General features: G+C 39.7%; 1 protein-coding gene across 4 annotated transcripts in view; it reads right to left on the bottom strand.

Annotated features, from left to right (window-relative positions):
• tshr (thyroid stimulating hormone receptor) overlaps positions 1-22,211 on the bottom strand; it is a 132,546-nt gene that overhangs the window by 26,439 nt on the left and 83,896 nt on the right. For all 4 annotated transcript variants that reach the window (XM_066676397.1, XM_066676396.1, XM_066676399.1 and 1 more), the window contains 2 exons: positions 14,802-14,876; positions 13,983-14,057 (listed from right to left, as the gene is read on the bottom strand). In XM_066676397.1, the coding sequence (XP_066532494.1) occupies positions 13,983-14,057; positions 14,802-14,876 (150 nt within the window). The remainder of the gene's footprint in view (positions 1-13,982; positions 14,058-14,801; positions 14,877-22,211) is intronic.

Below are 22,211 nucleotides of genomic sequence, written 5' to 3'. Positions count from 1 at the left end.
GGACACTGTGCTGACAGACACAGCAAACCTTGCCACAGCTCGCATTGATGTGCCATTCTGGATGAGTGGCACAACCTGAACAACTTCTGTGGGTTGTAGACACCACCTCATGCTACCTCTAGTGGTGAGAGCACTGACAAATGCAAAAGTGACCAAAACATCTGCCAGAAAGGATCAGGTGGTCACCACCTGCAGAACCACTCATTTATAGGGGGTGTCTTGCTAATTGCCTCTCATTTCTACCTGTTGTCTGCTCCATTTGCACAACCGCAGGTGAAATTTATAACAATAAGTGTTGCTTCCTAACTGGACAGGTTGATTTCACAGAAGTTTGATTTACTTTACATTGTGTTGTTTAAGTGTTCCATTTATTTATTTTTGTAGAAGTGTACTTAGTCAAAATAACTGAGGATTAGAGGACAGCATTTAAAAGATCCTACAAAATATGTAAATTCATAGACATACACTGACCTACATCTTGTATAAATACTACAGAAGCTTAAAACATAGCAATGAATATGAGTGTTTTCATCCTTCATTTTTCTTATGACATTTCTGAATGCATATAATAATTGTACTATTAACTGTATGCACATTTTTATAATCTAATTTTTGTTCTTTTTTAATTAATATTCTGCAGGCAGAAGATGGAACTCTCAGCCAAGTATCCATTGAGGAGACAACAGTGGGAATATACATTATTATACCACAGTTAGTTCTGACCCCGCAATGTGATTGGTTGAGAGACGTTCCAGGAGTGCAAATATTACATGATAATGGCACTCTGACCAATGCTCTTCAAGTATCACTTCGCAAAATATATGTAACCTAGCAACAATGCCAGCATGGTGCTTGGACTTTTTCACCCAATGGTGATTTGGATAATTTTCTTTCACACACAGAGAGCAGCCCTGAATAATGCAGCCTTGTTTGGAATATGTGATGGAATGGAACTATTCTTCCTCACAGAAGGTTGATAAACAAACAAACAAACAAACAATTTTCACAGTCTTCTTTATCTTAAAACCTAATAATAAACAGTGATAACGAACTGTGGTATAATCGCAATAATACATTCAAGGTTCGTGCTATAACATGAGATCTTCGGCCAATATCTCACATTATAGCACTCCCTCTCATATATTATTGCTTAATTAAACATCTGAAAAGAGATGTGGATAAGTCAGATGATACTTTACTCAATGGTCAAGTGGTATTGCAGGAGTTAGATAATGTTGCATTGGCTGCTGCCATGTTGTTTAGCCTAATGTATGCATTGTACCAAAGCAATCCTTATGGACTCGTGTAAACATTGGATGTGATTCAGAATATTCAGACCACCACTGTGTGGCATCCCCCCTTCTTCTCACAACACTCAACAGACATCTGGGGACAGAGGAGACCAGTTTCTCAAGTTTAGAAATAGGAATGCTCTCCCATTCATGTCTAATACAGACCTCTAACTGTTCAATCGTCTTGGGCCTTCTTTGTCGCACCTTCCTCTTTATGATGCGCCAAATGTTCTCTATAGGTGAAAGATCTGGATTGCAGGCTGGCCATTGCAGTACCCGGATCCTTCTCCTACGTAGCCATGATGTTGTGATTGCTGCAGAATGTGGTCTGGCATTATCTTGTTGAAAAATGCAGGGTCTTCCCTGAAAGTGATGACGTCTAGATGGAAGCATATGTTATTCTAGAACCTGAACATAGTTCTATGCATTAATGGTGCGTTTCCAGACATGCAAGCTGCCCATGACACAAGCACTCATGCAACCCCATACCATCAGTGATGCAGGCTTCTGAACGGAGCGTTGATATCAACTTGGGTTATCCTTGTCCTCTCTGGTCCGGATGACATGGCGTCCCAGTGTTCCATAAAGAACTTCAAATCGTGACTCATCTGGCCACAGAACAGTCTTCCATTTGGACACACTCCAGTTTAAAAGACCCCTGACCCAGTGCAAATGTGCAGACTCTGAACCCACCGCGACCCTGAATTGGTAGTTTGGTTCACAACCTGTAGTTTCACTGCCAGAGAGCTTCAAGATCTTAGGGTTGTGGGTTCAAGCTCCATAACTGGTCCCTGTCAGTGTGGAGACAGTACAGGTGATGCTCCCTGTGTGTGCATGGGTTTCCCCTCACAATCAAATATATATGTTGGTATTTGAATTGGTTCAAATACCAATTTGAATTCCTTTGACTGGTGTCTTATCCAGGGACGGCTACTGCCTTGCTCCCAGTTATACAGAGTGGGCCCCAGACCAGGATGAAGCAGTTACAGAAGATTATTAATTGATCAGTGAAATTACATTTCACAAGACTTAGTAATGACATTTGTTATCCTTAAATATTACTGCACTGGGAAATGCAGGTAGTGGGCTATCAAAGATTTTCTGTTTTCACTGTGCAGACACTGGAATTCCTGGTCACCACAATTTAGGGGGACATGTCACCATTGCCATAAAAAGCAAAATGTTTTATTCCTGAGGCAACGGGGAGCAAAAAACCTGCCACAGGTCCTGATAAATCAGTCATTCATAACAATCTGGTTTGGCTACTTCACAATACTGAGAGAATACTGATCTCTCCCTGTTGCTTAACCTCTCTCCTTGCCATGTTCTTATCAAACTCCTGTTACATATATAAGCAACAAAAGACAGCTTATCCAAACACACACAGCACATGACATACTTGATATTCATTCATTTGTTCATAATTTTTTTGTAAATGCTTTATCCTGTCTAGGGTCATGGTGGGTCCAGAGCCTACCCAGAATCACTGGACAAAAGGTAGGCACACACCCAGTATGGCGGTCCATAACACACACACACACACACACACACACACACACTTACTTATACTTGTGGACACTTTTATATAGCCAGTCCAGCAATCAAAGTATTTTTGGACAGTGGGAGGAAACCAGAGCATTTAAAGGAAACGGAATCTTTGTGATAGCGATACTACATGTTGAGCCAATGTAACCCATACTTTACAGTCTGGAAAGATTTTAGCTGAACACTCAAACCTTGCACACCAGCTACTTCAGTCTATTCCCTCTGTAAGATTCAGGGTTATCAAAAACAACACAACCAGACCCAGAGCTGTGGGAATTATTGACTTGAAGTTTAAATAAAAACTTTCCCCCCCAAACTCTAAAATTCATATTTGCACAACAGTACAAATGTTCTTCATTCAAATGTAATGTAAAATGTTACACTGGCTGTAAATCTCTAAATATTCTAAACATGTCCTACACATATTAATTGTACAAATAAGTTTTGAAGTGTTTTTTTCATAATGTATAATTGCAATTAAAAATTCAAACACTGTCCCTCTCTTTTGTAATTTTCATAGTATTAAAAATGACTTTAATTTAAAATGACAAAATGATTAAGTATCAATCTATGTTCATGAGTGCTAAAATGGAAGCCAAACCACCAGTGTACTTTTGGATAAAATAATGTCCCCATGAGCATAACAAATGGAGACACAATCTTTTGCAGCACTTTTTCCTTGATGGAACACAAAGAATGCATAACTACAGTGGTATGAAAAAGTTTGGGCCAATTACCAAAATTTTCCTTTATAAGTCATTGGTTGTTCGGATCAGCATTTCAGTTAAATATATCATAAAGCAGACGAAAACGGTGATATTTGAGAAGTGAAATTAAGTTTATAGAAGTTACAGAAAGTGTGCAATAATTTTTTAAACAAAATTACATCAATATTTAGTAGATCCTCCTTTCGCAGAAATAACAGTCTCTAAACACTTCCTATAGCTTAAAATGAGAGTATGGATTCTGATTGAAGATATTTTGGACTATTCCTCTTTACAAAACATCTCCAATTCAGTCAGGTTTGATGGTTTCCAAGCATCGACTGCTCACTTTAAATCACACCACAGATTTTCAATACTATTCAGGTCTGGGGACTGAGATGGCCATTCCAGAATGTTGTACTTATTCCTCTGTATGAATGCCTTAGTAGATTTTGAGCAGTGTTTAGGGTCGTTGTCTTGTTGAAGTATCCAGCACAACTTTGTCACTGATTCTTGAACACTGTTCTCAAGAATCTGCTGATATTGACTGGAATCCATGTGACCCTCAACTGCATTTGCAGAATGATGGAAACACCACCAAATTTTACTGTGGGTAACAAGTATGTGTCTTGTCTCCCATGTTGCCACTCTTCAGAGAAGATGCAAAGAGGATACAAACTTGCAACTGGCCACATTAACACTTTCTCATAATTTGATTTACCTGTGTATGTATTATGTGTTCCAATAATTAGTGCTAAAAGTATTCAATCAATAAAACGACAAGGTGCCCAAATTTATGCACCTGCCTAAATTTAATTATTGCACACTTTTTGTAAATCCTATAAAATTCATTTCACCTCTCAAATATCACTGTGTTCGCCTGCTATATGATATATTTAACTGAAATTGCTGATCTGATCTCTCCCTTGAATCGCAAGATGCACTCCTGGCCTTAATGATTGGAGTTGTTTGGTTACCCCAGTCTCTCCTTTGTAACTCCAAGCACAATGGAGTGGATTTCCAGCTGTACTGAGCAGAGTTTTCCAGTTATTCCATCTCTCTCTCTCTTATGTGTTTTGAACACATCCAGTGATCAGACTGGGTCAGTCTGATCACACAGAGTGCAGCTTTTACACTTGTTTTTATTGTGTTGAGTGGGGGTATTTGGGGTTGAGTGGAAGTGGAACACTGTGTTTATATACTCTTAAGTGCAACACACTCACTATGGGCAACCCAATGTGCCAAATGTGTCTAACACCCCTCCAGCTACGTGACGGCCATAGTGACTGTCCTGCCTGTCTGGCGTTGAAGACTCACCCAGACTCACTATGGCTGCCATTAACACTCCATACAACCCTCTGTAACGCCACTTTTTTCCTGTTCATCACTGAAGGACACACTTTCTGGCACAGGAATGGCTGAAGTGAGTGAAAGCCAAGCTACCACAGACTCCATGCTATCCCCTATTTGAACAGCTTTATCCCAGTTTGGCTTGGAGGTAGGGCAGCCAATCACAGGTTTCAGTGTCTATTTCAGGTAGCCCATATTAGATGCCCCCCCTCCCCCAGTGTCCCATCTTCTTTTGGTAATAGAGGCTGCAGTGCAATATATAGGGACAGAACCAAATAATTTGGACACATTGGGACTTGGGAGTCAGAATAGCTTATGACCTAATTAGTGTACGCACAAGCAGGTCTGTCTGTCTGTCTGTCTGTCTCAGATCCCCTTGCTAGAGACTTACACTGTGCAACCTCCCGTTTGTGCCTGGTCACTTGTTCAGATCAGCCGCTAAGAAAACCCTCAACAAGGCCCTGCCACTCACTGCCGACCACCATCCTCACAACAGCGCCTAACATCACTTGGGCCACGACATCTCCACTTTGCAAGGGCCTACAGACTACTGTTGGCCCCCTCAATATACACGGCTCAGGCTGACACCTGTTCAGTTCAAGCTGCTGCCCTCCAGGCAGTTATAAGTTCTCTCATAATAAAATCTGCTATAGAGGAGGTTGTGAGCTCCAAGTATTTCCAGGGGTTTTACTCGATTTACTTTCTCATTCCCAAAGCGGACCGAGGCTTCCATCCAATCTTGGACCTAAGGTGGTTGAACAGCTATTTGAATATACTTCCATTAAAATTACTGCATGGCAGACGTGTCAGCCAACGAGTGGTCTTCAACCCTCTACCTAAAGGATGCATTTTTTCATGTCCCCATTGCTCCAGCCCATCAGAGTTTTCTGAGGTATTCTTTCTGGAACTGTGTGTTCCAGGTCCGAATTTTTCCAGGTGCATTCAGGTGGGTCTGCTCTCCATCACAGGAGTAGGCTCAAGGTGGATATAGATGCACTGCAGTTCCACATTTGCATACTGGGGCTAACTGTCAAAATGGAGAAAAGCTCACCTACCCTGACCCAGATCACTCAGTTCATAGACATGGCACTAAATTCACAGTGCATGACCTCGTCTCCACGTCGTGTGTCAGACATCTTTGCCTTCATGGCCCATTTCAAACTGGGTCAGTCTAATCTTACACCTGCATGGCATGCCCTCTGCAGCTGCTAAGGTTTTGTCATTGGGTCTGTTGGAGCTACTTCCTCTACAAATTGCACATGTAAGCCTTGTTGAGGGATGAGATTTTAGTTTGCTGTAGACCAGTCTTTCCCCTGGGTTCCACCTCTACACACAGAGAGGTGGTGACCACCAATGCATTGCTCCTAGTTTGGGGTGCACTCTGACACCACCTGGCGGTTCTTGGCCTGTGGGGCCCACATCTTTGGGCTTTCAAAAGCTGGTCTGTAGCATTCTCAAAAGATGCCTGTTGCCTCTACCCTTTCAGAATTCTGCATATTTCCCAAAGGAATTTGCGCTAGATTCTTGTGTAGGGCTCCATTTGAACACTTGGCACAGACCAACTTGAAATGGGTTTCCCTTAAGATTGCCTTCTTGCATTAGGTTAGTGAATTACATGCGCTTTCTGTCAGTCCTGACTGTTTGCAGAAGAAACTGGATGTTTCAGCTGTCATCTTGTGGCCGAATCCATCTTTTTTGCCTAAGGATTTGTCCCTGAGCTTTATCAATCAGTCTATTGAGGTATCTGCATACACAGACATTTTAGATGGGCTGGGCTGCCTTTAGAATAATTCCTCTTTCAGACATTTGAGCAGCAGTCACTTGGTCATCTTCTTTGACCTTCTGGAGGTTCTATAGTATCAACGTATCAGCATCCCTGGGCACTTCTATTCTGTCGACCATTAACCAGCCCTGATGATGTGCGTCTGTTCTCCTGACCTTGCCAGTATGTGGTATACTGTTCGTGTCTCATGTCTGCTTCTCGGGTTAGAGCACGCTGGCATCGCTATGTTGACTGCTGCTTCTCCCCGTATGTTTTGTCTTGTTTGATCCCCGTTCTTGTTGACTTTGTGGATACTCAGTTGTAATCCTCACAGTTTTCTGACTGTCCTATCCCAACCCTGCGGATTCAGGCCAGTTTGCACCGAGGCTGTCCTGCCTCAGCTGCTTTTCCAGTTGGCCTTGCCGCTGTCCTGCTCCAACTTTGCGGATCTTGGCTGCTGTTCCAGTTGGTCTCGCCCCTGTCCTGCTCCAACTTCGCGGATCCCAACTACTGTTCCGGCTGGCTTCGCTTTTGTCCTGCTCCAACTTTTTGGATCCCAGCTGCTGTCCCAGTTAGCTTCATTGCTGCCCTGCTCCAAATCTGCGGTTCCTGCCTACAGTGTCTGCTAGCATTGTGGCTATGCAATTATTTTGTTCCAACCCACTGACACTGCACCTGCTATCTGCTATGACTTTATTGCTGGCTATTCCACTTTTTCCCATCCTTGACAGCCCCCACATGAACTCCGACACCCTGTTCAACTCACTGTTTGTTAGTTATATGGCTGATGAACTATGTAAATATAGGTATTCTCACTGTCTTTCTAAACACTCTGCTGTTGCTGCCTGCAGAGCTGGTTTACTCAACCGGCGACGTTATATTCACCGTGGCTCAAGGCTAAATCGCAACAAATGTGTACACTATTCCAATGGTAGTAACATTTGCTCTTTATGGACTGTCTCGCTCACCAGCTCATTTTACAAAACATTTTTCTAATCTGTCTAATTTACGCCCTCTTACCCCTGTTTCCACTGGTTCCTCATTTGCCCTCCTTAATGTCTGCTCACTCACTAACAAATCTTATCTATTGCAAGATCTAATATTGGACAATGCACTTGATCTCATTTTTCTAACAGAAACATGGCAACAACCAGGTGATTACTATTCTCTCAACCAAACAACCCCACCCAACTTTAATTATGTGCAAAAACCACATTCCTCAGGGCGTGGGGGCGTTCTGGCAGTAATCTTTAACAACAATCTCAGAATTACTGAACTTGTTTCCTCACCATCATCATTTGAGTATCTTGCAGTCAAAACACCTGGTTACTGCACTCCTCATCTATCGCCCCCTGAAATCTAATTCATCCTTTTTCTCTGAATTATCTGAGCTACTCAGTCTTGCCAACTCTTCTTCTTCTCGACTGTTGCTACTAGGTGACTTCAATATACATGTTAACACTCCTGACATCAAATTTGTGACTGATTTTTTAGCTCTCCTTGAGTGCTTTTCCTTCACTCAACATGTAGATTTTCCTACTCATGTCAAAGGTCACACACTTGACCTAGTCTGTTCTTCTTCTGTCCTGATTCTTCTATTCTCTCTCCCTATGAATTTAGCTCACCAATCTGGTAAAATACTTATCTCTTTCTGTAATATTAAATCTGTTGATCCCTGTTCCTTCTCTCAGTCCATCAATATGAGCTTTCCTGTTCTCACTGCTCCATCCTCTCCTGAGGTACATGCCACAATGCTTAACTCTGCTCTTTCCATGTCCCTCAATGCATCTGCTCCTGTGAAAACCAAACTGGTCTCTTTCACCACTTCTGCTCCTTGGTTCACCACTGAGCTGCGGACTATGAAGCAAGCCAGACGTCAGTTTGAAAGGCTGTACAAAAAAAACAAGTTAACGGTGCATGCTGATGCTTATATGCAATACATACGCAAATACAGAGATTCCTTACACACCGCCAAGTCTAGGCATTTCTCAGGTCTTATTAATAAGCCTAATGCTAACCCCCGTAATCTCTTTTCAACAATCTCTAAACTTTTCAAAGCCCCTGGCAGCAATATGACACCCTCCTCTGAACTCTATAACTCCTCCTTACACTTCTTTGAAGATAAAATTTCCAATATTAATAACTCTCTTACAATCATCTCATCTAAATCCACCTTTCCTCCTTCACTGTCTCCACAGCCCTCAGTCTGTTCTATATCCATGCCCTGTTTTTCTGATTTCAACCCTATTACTCCTTCTCTCATCAGTGATATCATTACCCATTCTAAAAGTACCACCTGCTCTCTTGATCCCCTCCCTACCTCACTAACGAAAGACTGCATGTCTGCTTTGGTCCCTCATCTAACCTCTATAATTAACCAGTCACTGTTTTCTGGCCATGTCCCCTCAGTTTACAAATTAGCTGCAGTTACACCTATCCTTAAAAAACCTGGTCTTGACCCAGCAAATCTAAATAATTTTCTGTCCGATTTCAAATCTTCCATTCTTTTCTAAAATCCTTGAACATGTCGTAGCCATCCAGCTGACAACATACCTAGAATCCAATGACCTACTCGACTCATTTCAGTCTGGTTTTCGCCCTCACCATAGTACCGAAACTGCCTTGGTCAAAGTTATCAATGATCTGCTGGTGGCTGCAGATACGGGAGCCCTAAGTATTGTGGTCCTCCTTGATTTAAGTTCTGCCTTCAACACAGGAAATCATGCCATCCTCTTTTCAAGACTGCGTGAATTGGGTGTCACTGGTTCTGCCCTTGACAGGTTTATATCTTACCTAACAGATCGAAAACAATTTGTCACACTTTCTACACATAGTTCAACCATTTCATCCATCTCACAATGGGTCCCACAAGGCTCTGTCCTTGGCCCATTACTATTTATTGTCTATATACTTCCCCTCGGCCATCATTTCAATCTTGATTTTCATTGTTATACTGATTTACACACAGATTTACCTCCGGACCAATTCTTTCAATGACCCACCACTCTCCAAATTTGAACTATGTCTCTCAAAAATCAGGCACTGGATGACACAAAATTCGCTGATGCTTAATAGAAATAAAACTGACATAATTATCATTGGCTCCAAATCTACCCTCAATAAAACTGGCTCCCTCATACTCTCAATTTATTATGTCACCCTGTCCCCCTCCACTGTGGTCCGAAATCTTGGTGTCACCCTTGACTCTTCACTCACGTTTAATTCCCCTGTTAGTTCCATCATAAAAACTTTATTCTTCCACCTTTGCAACATTGCTAAAATCCGTCCTTCTCTTTCCCAGTCTGCTTCTGAACGCCTCATCCATGCATTCATCTCCAGCCGTCTTGACTATTGTAACTCTCTTCTTTCTGGCATCAGCTCCTCACTACTACATAAACTCCAAAAGGTCCAGAACTCTGCTGCCCGTCTCCCCCACAACCGGTCCCACCACCACATCACCCCAGTTCTTCACAACCTCCATTGGCTTCCTGTTAAATATCGTATTCAGTTCAAAATCCTCCTTCTCACCTACAAAGCTCTCAATAACCAAGCTCCCTCTTACTTATCGGACCTTCTTCAACCATACACACCTAATTGAATTCTCAGATCTTCCTCGGTTGGTTTACTCACCATTCCCCCTTCCAAGTTGCGTAGTCTTGGAGACAGAGCCTTCTCCAGTCATGCCCCACGCCTCTGGAACTCCCTCCCTCCAGAAATTCAACAGTCAACATCTCTATCGCTATTCAAATCCAATCTTAAAACACACCTGTTTGCAGCTGCATTTAATCTCTCTGTTTCTTGACTAGCCCTTGTTTTTATCCTTGCGTTATTTGTTCCTCTTGTTTTGTTTGATTGTGGATGTCATTGTCTTTGTGTTCATCTGATTGTAAACAGTGTCTTTGGGTTACTGAAAAGCGCTTTAAAAATTCCATTTGTTATTATTATTATTATTTTTATTGTCCATAGGCTGGTGGAAAGTAGGCAAGAAATACAATGCTTGTTATGTAAGTGTGCTTTAATGGATGCCGGATGACTGACAGAGTATCCTGTCATTTGGGCAATGCGTTATACTGAGAGAAGTTTTAGAGGGACGATTATAATGTGAATGCACCCTTTTATAGGGTGGGCAGGTGTTGGTATAAATTCTCGATCTTGATCTATGCTGCGTGCAGGGATATGGATCCATAGGCTTTGCCACCCTCTAGCGGTCATCCGGCATTCATAAAACCACAGTAGGCTAAGAAACATTTCCCAAAATTGTCTGTGAACACATTTTGTCACCACATATATAAATGAAAGTTAACACTCTCAAATGAATAGAAGAAGCCATATGACTATCCTGAAACAAAATCACCTTCTCTGGACCTAAGCTCATTTAAGATGGAATGAAAACAACTGGTGCATTATGAAAGGAGAGACACAGTAGCAGAGATCCCAAGCTATTAAGCAGCTGAAATAGGATAACAAGCAAAAATGGGAAAACATTTAACTTGTTTTCCTCTCCCAAATTTACTGTAATATTTTGCTGACATCAATTTCAAATTGAGCAAATATTTTTCAAAAACCTATAAACATTTTTTGAATATTTAAAGTATTGTAATTGTGCTATTTCTCTTATTAAATAGTGTTCATTTGCATATAACTGCATTTTGTTGTTATTTACATTTTGCACAGTGTCCCAACTTATTCTAAAATGGTTTGTGTAATACTGTATTATTTACACTTGGATGTATTATTTGTTGTGTGTTTTATATGATTCTAGTGGTTTCTTTCAAAATTTTTAAATTAAAATAACTTGAAATATTATTTCTTTGCACCAGTGATTGTCCTCACTGTTGTGTCTTGTTACTCACAATCCCCTTTCACTGGACTCCTCAATCATACCTCTATTTCTAGACATAGTGGAAGCAGATTTCACCTAACAATAAGCAGACTTCATCTAACAATAACATAACTTTATCATACATAATGGCTATTAAATGTTAAAATTAAAAGCAAAAGGAAAATATTATTGTAACCAAATGAAAATTGAGTCTGTTTTTGAGTTGATATAGATAGTTATTTGGCAAATCAAATCTGCAAACTGCTGTGCTAGCTTATACGCTAATGGTGCTTTTCTACCACATGGGTCCGGCTCCATACGATTTGACATGGCTCGGCCTACTTAAAGTTTGTCGCTTTTCCCCTGGCAGGGCTCCCACATGAAATGGAGCCAGTGACGTCACAAAACCCCATCCCTATAAATTGCAGGCTTTGAAAACCACAACAATGCTATCGGTAAAGTTAGGCGCTATTTACTCATTGTGTATTCATGTGTTGTTTTTGTTTTTTTGGACTGAACGTGGATCCACGGCCCAGTTCTCAGTTTACCACAAATCCAAATTATGTGAAATATAAAAAGCAATAAAAAAAACATTGAAAATATTTTTCCACATTTCTTGTCACATTCTGTAATTATTTTGGGGATAAAGTCTCATTATATTTTCATATTATATATGAAAACTTGTATTTCAACTTCTTGTTCTGGAAATGGGATCAGAATGGGTCATATGTAACACAGGACAGGTCACTAAAGCACCTGAATTGTTAAAAAGATTGGAACACACTTTTAGAAACAAAAATAAACTACTAAAATAAATGTTATGTATCGTCTCTATGTCCTCACCAAGCACATCTTCATTCTGTAAATGAGGTCACACATTCACACACTGTTTTGTGACTGTATTTAGGATGTTCAGTAAATGTCATTTAGGGACTTCATGATTTAAAGTGAAGGATGAAGCTGTGTAGGGAACTTTCCAGACCTTAGAAAAGTTTTGTGACAGTCATGTCACCATGGGCTCTTTTGGGCTACAGGTGACATTGATGATTTTAATCAAAAAACAATTTTTATATAATTCTGAGTTTGTTACCTCACCATGTGCTAGCTCTCCAGTCAATTTGCATGCTCAAAACTGGTGTAATGGGTTTACAAAGCCCCACTGTCTGAAAATGGTTTTAAAAAAAACCTTTCTGTTGGTTTTCTCTGGTCATGGCAGGGAAAAAAAAAACATCTGGAGGCTTTTAGACAGTGACCAGTCCAAACATTGAAAAGCATGAACTGAAATGAGGACATTGCTCTATTCCTGCTCCATAGGTGATAATATTGACATATTCTTGCTGTAGATTGAATTGACTCTAAATTTATGAGTGTGTTTAAAATACATGAAAGGTATTTTAATACAAAACTAAACAACTCAAGAAACAAATGAGTTTGTGAGGTAATTCAAATTTTTGAAAGTTAAAGACTTCCAAATCTTTTTGTCGCCTTAAACATACCATTCCACTTCTGAACATAATCAAAGAACAATCTTAAACATTGCCTTTAATGCACCTACCTGAGCTGAGTGTGTGTGTGGGAAAATGGATAAAAGGAGTCAAAACAGAAATTCCTCCACTGCTTAGAGCAGCTCCGCTACAGAGAGGAGACATTAGGAAGTGTGTCCTCTGTGTATTGTTTGATTTATTGCACTCTCTTCCCTTGCTGCACAATTATTTTTATGTCTTGGAACATCACGTGCTGTGTTTGTTTCATTCCAATAATTTGATTCATGCTGTATTCACACTTGAAACAAACCACACCAGGAATGGAACGAGATAGACTGAGCAGGTCGGTCTCAGTCAGTTTCTAGAGTTTTTAAAACCAGAGGTGTCAGTTTCCTGAGAATAGTTTACCAACCAAATTACAAAGGGCTCCTGTATGGTCAGTGGAGCTGATAAAATGGACAGTGAATGTAGTTGGACTAGGTAGGTGTTCCTATTCCAGTGATCATACTGTGTACAGTACTTCAGCTCTATCAAGCTATGTCAACTGAGTACTACACTGATTTTTATGATTATCCTTAATAAAAAAACGAAAAAAAAAAAAAAAAAGTAATTCCATGCACCTGTAATGTCGAAAATTCCAATTCACTGGACTGACAGTTCACTGTATTGCTGGAAAGCTGGTATTACAGGCTAATTCATAGAGGTGGTTTCCTCCTTTCAATGGATAATAACAATACAAAATGCTGTGTAGTCTAGGACTAGAATTAATCCCTGTCTGGGAAACCACCCCTTAGTCATTTAGTTTCTAAGGTGTTATTTTTTAAGGGAAAGGGTTTGGAGAATGCTAATTATTATATAATTGTTGTTTTAGGCTTCACAAATAATTGATTTGTACTGGAAATATTAAGTAACATCCTCAACAGAAATTGCCATTAAACAAATACTAATGTCATAGCTGTCCTGATTGTGGCTAGTACAAATGGTACATGTGTAAATAGCACTTTGAAGATGATGTTTTCTTACAAGTATTTTAAATTTGGAAGATCCTTAAAAGCTTCTGGACTGATGACTTTCAAGCTCCTGGTATTTCTTATTTCTCTGAAGAAGAAAACAAAACAGACATTAAATGAAAAATATTACTTTGAATTTGTTACCTGCCAGAATTTTCACTGAAGGCAAACAAACATTATGTAATATCAATGGAATTCTTTAATGTGTAGAAGGTATATTTAATTCATATAAGTTACATTAAAACCAAGCACACCATTGTTTTTCTTGTGAAATTCCCAATACGTTTGATGTGTCACATGACCCTTTTCCCATTGAAAAAACAAAAGTTGTATCCAAAATCTCCTTAACTTCATTTCAAACTTTGTGCAGTACAATTTCACAAATGGCTTGAGGGATTGCAGTGATGGCTGTCCAAAACTGATTAGTTGGGAGGGGGAGTGGGCTTTAAAGACCCTTCCACCACAAATGAGCACATTCAACAACCACACTCCACAGAAGTGCATCTCAGTGACAGATTGAAGAAACATCATCATGTACTCTCCAAGGTTAATACTATATTTTCTGAATTTTTTCAAATGGAAAAAATAGAGAGCACAGCAAGAGTGCAGATCAACTGACAAAACTGATAAACAAGATACATTTGTAATGCTAAGTATATTTAATCAAGGTTAAAAAAAAGAGTTAGTGCAGCTTAATAAAATATTCCTGAAGATATATCAATCAGATTAATGCACTGAATACAGATTTAAAAAATACAGGATATGGACAATTATTGACATTTGTATTTAAGCACATAATGTAATCAGAATGATTGGGGTGGTATGGACTTACATATGTTTGATCTTCTTGAGATTATAAAAAGAATGCTTTTCTAGCCTCTTCAGTGTGACATCAACAGACAGAGATCTGAGAGTTGAGGGAAAAAAATCACATCAACCATTTGTGCTATTTGCAATTATACTGATTAACATAATGTTTCTAAAACTTTTGTACACCTTAAATGACATCCATTTGCTAAACTCTTAACCACTATATATGTATAACTTACACAGGCTGATATGCAGTCCACTTGAAAACATTTTAGTTTAATCACTGTATGTGTGTATAAATATGCATTTTGCATGGTATATGGAGCAGACACCTAGCTGGGAGAAGACACATTTAACTGCGAGCTTGGTGTACAGTTGTGGAGAGTCAGCCACAGATTGGTCTCCAGAGAGTCTCCACTGACAAGCAGATGGAGAGTCTGATACCTTCAGTGCATTAAGCTGGCATCACTGTCAATTGCATTCCGATTGGTCTGTGCACCCATGTATACACACTTCCATGTATCACAGACACATTCTAGGTGAATTGCTATATTTAATGTAACATGAGAACTAAGAATGCATATGTGACATTGTTGAGATTAATGAAGACATATTCACACTTGAAAGGAAAATAATATATAATAATGCTTGTAGGTACTGCCCTTTTTTGTCAACTGTCCTTGGGGAGTTCTCTGATTGTTTGTACCTTCTGACAGTATGCTGTTGGTTTGTTTGGTCTGTGTGAATAACTGCCTGCTTGCTTTCTCCTCTTCCATATTTTCATAGTTTAATTATTTTAGATAAATTGTTCAGAGCTGGTCCCAACCCCCATGTCAGCAAACCAGAAATGCTAAAGACCACAGCACCTGTGCCTTAGAGTGGGAGAATGAATCTGTATGGTCATGTCGACCACCTGAACTAGATCTAAATGCTGTAGAGAGACGGAAACAAGCACGACAGTACTTGGCATACTTAAATACCTAGAATTATTGAGCACCATCCATTTGACCACAGCAAACCTTTAAAATGTAATACTTTGAACTGGATCAAGAGCTCTCCTTTCATGAACTACAACTATGATTTCTATTACTTATAGGTTATTAGCAGGTGATACAAGAATATGTAAATGGTGGTAAAACAAAACAAACATACAAACAAATAAGAAAAAAAACAAAAAAAAAAACACGGATGACATCTGCTGACTTGGAAAATCCCTTTTTCATATAAAAAGTAGTGCCCCGCCACTCCTTGGTTCCATTTAAGTGGGTCATTAGGAAAGGAAAAAGCCCCTTGAACTGCTATAGAGCAGCTCCTACTGCTGACGTATAGATGCGAACTGGTCAATAATCTGATTCAGAGGCATAACCAAATTGATTGAGGGTGTGATATTGGAGTGTGGACTGCCGCTGCTCACAGAAATCTCAATTCTGGTAAATGTTGTACAAACCGGATTCCAAAAAAGTTGGGACACAAAATTGTGAATAAAAACTGAATGCAATGATGTGGAGATGGCAAATGTCAATATTTTATTCGTAATAGAACATAGATGACAGATCAAAAGTTTAATCTGAGTAAATGTATCATTTTAAAGGAAACATATGTTGATTCAAAATTTCACAGTGTCAACAAATCCCAAAAAAGTTGGGACAAGTAGCAATAAGTGACTAGAAAAAGGAAATTGAGCATATAACGAACAGGTGGAAGACCAATTAACACTAATTAGGTCAATTGACAACATGATTGGGTATAAAAAGAGCTCCTCAGAGTGTCAGTGTCTCTCTGACGCCAAGGTAAGAGGATCACCAATTCCACCATTGTTGCACAGAAAGATAGAGCAGCAATACTACAATGGTGTTACCCAGCATAAAATAGCAAAGACTTTTAAGTTATCATCATCAACCCTGCATAACATCATCAAAAGATTCAGAGAATCTGGAACAATTGCTGTGCGTAAGGGTCAAGGCCGTAAAACTCTACTGGATGCTCGTGATCTCTGGGCCCCTAAACGTCACTGCACCTCAAACAGGAATGCCACTGTCAAGGAAATAACAGAATGGGCTCAAGAATACTTCCAGAAAGCATTGTCAGTGAACACAACCCACCGTGTCATCCGCCGTTGCCAGCTAAAACTCTACAGTGCAAAGAGGAAGGCATTTCTAAGCACTGGAACACTGGGACGCCATGTCATCTGGACCAGAGAGGACAAGGATAACCCAAGTTGTTATCAACGCTCCGTTCAGAAGCCTGCATCACTGATGGTATGGGGTTGCATGAGTGCTTGTGTCATGGGCAGCTTGCATGTTGGAAAGGCACCATTAATGCAGAGAACTATGTTCAAGTTCTAGAACAACATACGCTCCCATCTAGACGTCATCACTTTCAGGGAAGACCCTGCATTTTTCAACAAGATAATGCCAGACCACATTCTGCAGCAATCACAACATCATGGCTACGTAGGAGAAGGATCCGGGTACTGCAATGGCCAGCCTGCAATCCAGATCTTTCACCTATAGAGAACATTTGGCGCATCATAAAGAGGAAGGTGCGACAAAAGGCCCAAGACGATTGAACAGTTAGAGGCCTGTATTAGACATGAATGGGAGAGCATTCCTATTTCTAAACTTGAGAAACTGGTCTCCTCTGTCCCCAGACGTCTTGAGTGTTGTAAGAACAAGGTGGGATGCCACACAGTGAAAAAAATGGCCTTGCCTCAACTTTTTTGGGATTTGTTGATGCCATGAAATTTTGAAACAACATTTTTCCCTTAAAATGATATATTCTCTCAGTTTGAGCTTTTGATCTGTGATTTGTGTTCTTTTCTGAATATAATTAGATGTTGGCCCCTCCATATCATTGCATTCAGTTTTTATTCACAATTTGATTAGTGTCCCAACTTTTTTGGAATTCGGTTTGTACACATGAGGCGCTAATGATTATGACCCATGTTAGGACACTTTGTATTTGCTAAATTTCTCTTCTGGAGCATTTCTTACTAATTTTAGGAGACTATTAAGGCTAGTTTACAGGTTGAAATTTCAATGGTTTATATCATTTTATAGGAAATGCCACATATTTTCAAAAGAATCCACAGAATTCAGTTACTGAGTAAACGTGTGTCATGAGTGGTTTGATGTAAAATGGTTCATTGTAGAGACCAGGGCCATCAGGAGAAATGAATGATTATGGGGTCCTAAGGGTACAATCAATGTGACTTTTTTCTATAGTTGTAGTACTGTTTAATAACCTGGATATCTGAATTTGAATATAGAATATATTATAAATCATTTTTTAAAAATATTTTTATCAAGAACCAATTAAATCTAATTAGAATGTTTTCTTTAAAGGGTAAAAATCATCTCACCTGACTGGCCATTGGAGGAGCTGCTGCCTTTATTTAAAAAATTATAATGTCCATCTACAGGTAGAAAAGCAAAACTGAGCTGTAAATAACTAGTAACTCATTATATACAGGTATCTGTAAAATATACAATCATAACCTTAGAAACAAACATCAATTCAGTCTGCCCTAAATACTGCAGTGTGTAATGCATATACATTTAACTGGCTTCTTAAGCAGGCTTACTTTACGTTCATCAATAATCAGGTTTCCTCTGCTAACAATGTTTCAACTAGTGGATTAGTGTATTTTAAATTTGGTTAATTAAATATTGTAACCAGCATTCAATTAATGTTTTTCTTTATTTTTTTTTGAAAAGACACTTGCCATCATTACAACTTCTAACAAACATTTTGGGGGGGCTACAGCCCCCGACAACAGGTTTAAAAACGTCCATGGTCGAGACTCAGATTTCTTTACAGTGTTGGTGATATGAACCAGGGTTTGACAAGTCTTAATAAATAGAGCCATTTTATTTACTTTCAAAAACCAACAGTATCCTTTGAGTTTTCCTGTGTCTTAGGTATGAAAAAGAAGTAGAATTTAAATTTCAGAATGAATTCACTTTTGAATCCATATAAATAACTACACCTGCCACAGGGACAATTCCAAATTTCAGTAGCATACATCTTACCCCACCACTTTTAGAAGCATGGTGTCACCCTAGGTTATACCACCATAATCATGTGTAGTACTTTAAGGACATAATATACTGATCTCTTTCGTGGTCATGAATTAATTAAACTCACATGGGTGAAAGGGAGTTGAATTAATTTATGACCACGAAAGAGATCAGTATATTATGTCCTCTCACACTGGAATTCCATCGTCCCCACCTCTGGACAATGGAGATCGCCTCCAGACCTTAATGACTGCAATAGACCTACCTCCACACACACACAGTCATTGGTTTGGGAGACCAAAAGTCATAAAACAGGTGCTTGAAGACCCTCACTGGCATAGGATCCTGTTTATGACTGTCATAAAAAAAACCTCTTCCCAGACTCTGAAGGAATCATTGTGACACTTTTTAAACATAAATTCTTGAAACATGGTCCAGCATAATCCCATAATGCATCTAAAAGAAGCTGGTCCTCATCCTATATATACTTGCTTCATGTTTATGGCCTTAAATCCAATCAAACTGGTAGCCTGAGACTTCCCAAAACAGCTTTCATTCTCCACAAGAAAACCCTTGTGACTGGCAAAGGGGTCAAACCTTATCACAGTAGATGTCAATTATATGAATTAACATCCCCACACACTGGTGGGCAACCATAATTTAAACATTAATTCTTAAAACACAGGCAATTCATAATCCCATAGGTCAGACCTGATCAGTGGAATATCAGTATATGGCCCTGTTTAGTGACTCAGCTGGCCTCTATCTCACTTCTCCTTTTAATCTAAAGAAGAGACTTCCTGAGACTTCTATATCAAATCAAACTTATTTGTATAGCACCTTTTAGAAAGCATTTTCACCAAGTAGCTTCACAGAATTCTGATAAGACAATGTTTTGACATGAAATATAAAACTGTAAAGAATGTAAAAATTTAAAAATCCCCAGGTGAGCAAGCCAAGGGCAACAGTGGCAAGGAAAAAATCCCTCAACTGAGGAGGAAACCTTGGGAGGAACCAAGGCTCACAAGGGGTGACCTATCCTCCTCTGTTCATTCTACTGGTAAGAATAGTAAAAAAAAGTTGGAGTACATGAAAACTTCAGTGTAGAGCGGGCAGCTCCAAAGCACTTGGAGGCACTTGGTGGCTGGAGCGTGAGCAGCTGGTCTGAAGCGTGAAGGAGAAGCTCGACACTCATCCATTAGTGTCCAGCCAGAGTCTGGTCATTTACTCGGAAAAGGGTAGATGAATGGAATTAGTTTTAATCTGTTTGGTGTTTTTAAAGCAGAAAATGTGAAAATTTCCAGAGCGTGGCTAATGACTCCGGCAGATCTGACTATAACAGCTTTAACTAGAAGGAGAGAACCAGAAGGGGAAACAGACACGGGAGCATCATGAAACACTGGCATCCCTCGGTTCCACCATCAACAAACCTGGGTGATCGCGTAAAGTGGCAGGAAGACAGCACCAGTGTCTCAGTTTACTGTAATTCTCTGTGTCCATGGAACCCCTGGATCTCCTGCCTTTATCTGTGGGGTAGCATTAACTACCAAAATCTAAACTAAACAAATGAGTTTTTAGTTTTAGTTGAAGTTTTCATCGCTCCTTTCTGCTCCACGTGGCGCCTCTGAACCTTCCATAAACTGTCTCATTCACAGTTCCAAGTACTCGCTCCACTATGTGACCGTGGATCATGCCATCACCTTAATCAAACTTCCCGGTCGTAGCGCCTGGCTCACTAAGCCTGATATTGTTTCTGCCTTCAAGATTCTGCCTCTCCACATATAATTCTGGAACAATAAATACTACTTTGCTGTCTGTTTCACATTTGGCTGTAAAAGCAGTCCAAAATATTTGATACCATTGCAGAAGCCCCCTGTTGGATTCTGCTCAATGTACAAAAACTGTCTTTCATTCTCCACCTTCTCGATGATTTTCTCATTATTGATCCTGCTTTTTCACCTCCAGCTCGTGGCCTCACTGCCTTATCCAGCACCTTTCACCGTCTCAGGATTCCTCTCTCCAGGGAAAAGACTGTGGGCCTTTAACCTCTCTCGAGTTTCTTGGCATCACTTTAAATTCTGTCTCCTTCCAAGCTTCACTTCCCCAGGATAAACTGGAGCATATCACCCATGCTCTCCGCATTAATTGACACTCATGTGTATGAAACAGCAGCTCCTCTCTTTTGGGCCACCTCAACTATGCCATTCAAATCATCCCTCAGGAATGCTCATTTATCTCACATTTCCTGCTCACTGCACCATTCAGTCACCTTAGACGACTCTTGCCTCTCTGAGCTGAAATTCTGGCCAACCCCTCTTTGCCACTAGAACGGCATCTTTCTTTTTTTAATAATGATACTATTTCAAACACCTTGGACATCCAGCTTCTTACAGACGCTGCCCCTTCGATTGGCTTTTTTGGTTACTACGGAGGCCATGGGTTCGCTTCTCCCAGGCCCATGCAATTTGTCAGTTTCGCTGCCAAAACCAAAAACTCTTCTGCTCTTTGGGAACTTTACCCAATTGTCATCACAGCATTTGTCAGAAACACAATTCTAGTTCACTCGGACAATTCTGCCACTGCTATAATCAACAAAAGCCGTTCCAAATTCTATCACTCATGTCCTTCATATGTTGCCTCACCTGGCTCTCAATACTCCACCAATTCATTCTTAATGCAGTTCATATTCCAGGCCATTCAAATGCATTCTTCTATTAGTCAATTTTTCAATCCGCATTAAGTGTTGGTGATTAAGTTTTAGTTGGAATTGTAAGGGTCTCATTTGCCCAATAAAGTGCACTAACGTTTTTTGGCATATTTCTTTCTTTCTTTTTCTTTCTTTCTTCAAGAAAGACACCTGAAAAATCCAGGGAACTTAAAAGTTAGAAGAGTTAGAAGTTGGTCAGTCATACTATTCTTCATTTAGTGGTAAGGCTAGGGGAGTGGCAATTCCTTTACATAATTCAATTCCTTTTACATGCTCCAGTGTGATTTCAGATGCTAAAAGGCAGGTATGTAATTCTCTCTGGGAAACGGTTTAATACATCAGTACACTTAGTAAATGTCCCAAACTGGTACAATGACATACTAGGTGAAGACCTTAATTGCTGGCTCGATAAAAGATTAGACTGTTTATCCAATAGAACCAATACATTGTCTAAATCAACCAATGTGATTAAAACATTTATGATGGAATTTGCCATATCAGATTCTTGATTTTTTTTTTTTAATCTACAGGAATAATTTATATTTTATTTGCTCATGTACATCATACTTTTACCCACATTTTTGGTGAGTAACAGGATAATCCCTCTTATGAATTCCTGTAATTATGATACTACAGTTATTTAGGATCATGCCCCCATTATTATGACTGTTCCATTTGCAAATATGAATGCTGGCCCTTGGCATTT

The sequence above is a fragment of the Hoplias malabaricus genome, chromosome 7 (assembly GCF_029633855.1).
Source record: "Hoplias malabaricus isolate fHopMal1 chromosome 7, fHopMal1.hap1, whole genome shotgun sequence".
In the NCBI taxonomy this organism is placed as follows: domain Eukaryota; kingdom Metazoa; phylum Chordata; class Actinopteri; order Characiformes; family Erythrinidae; genus Hoplias; species Hoplias malabaricus.
Note: the sequence above shows the minus strand (reverse complement) of the source record. Positions and strands in the feature narration are given on the sequence as shown.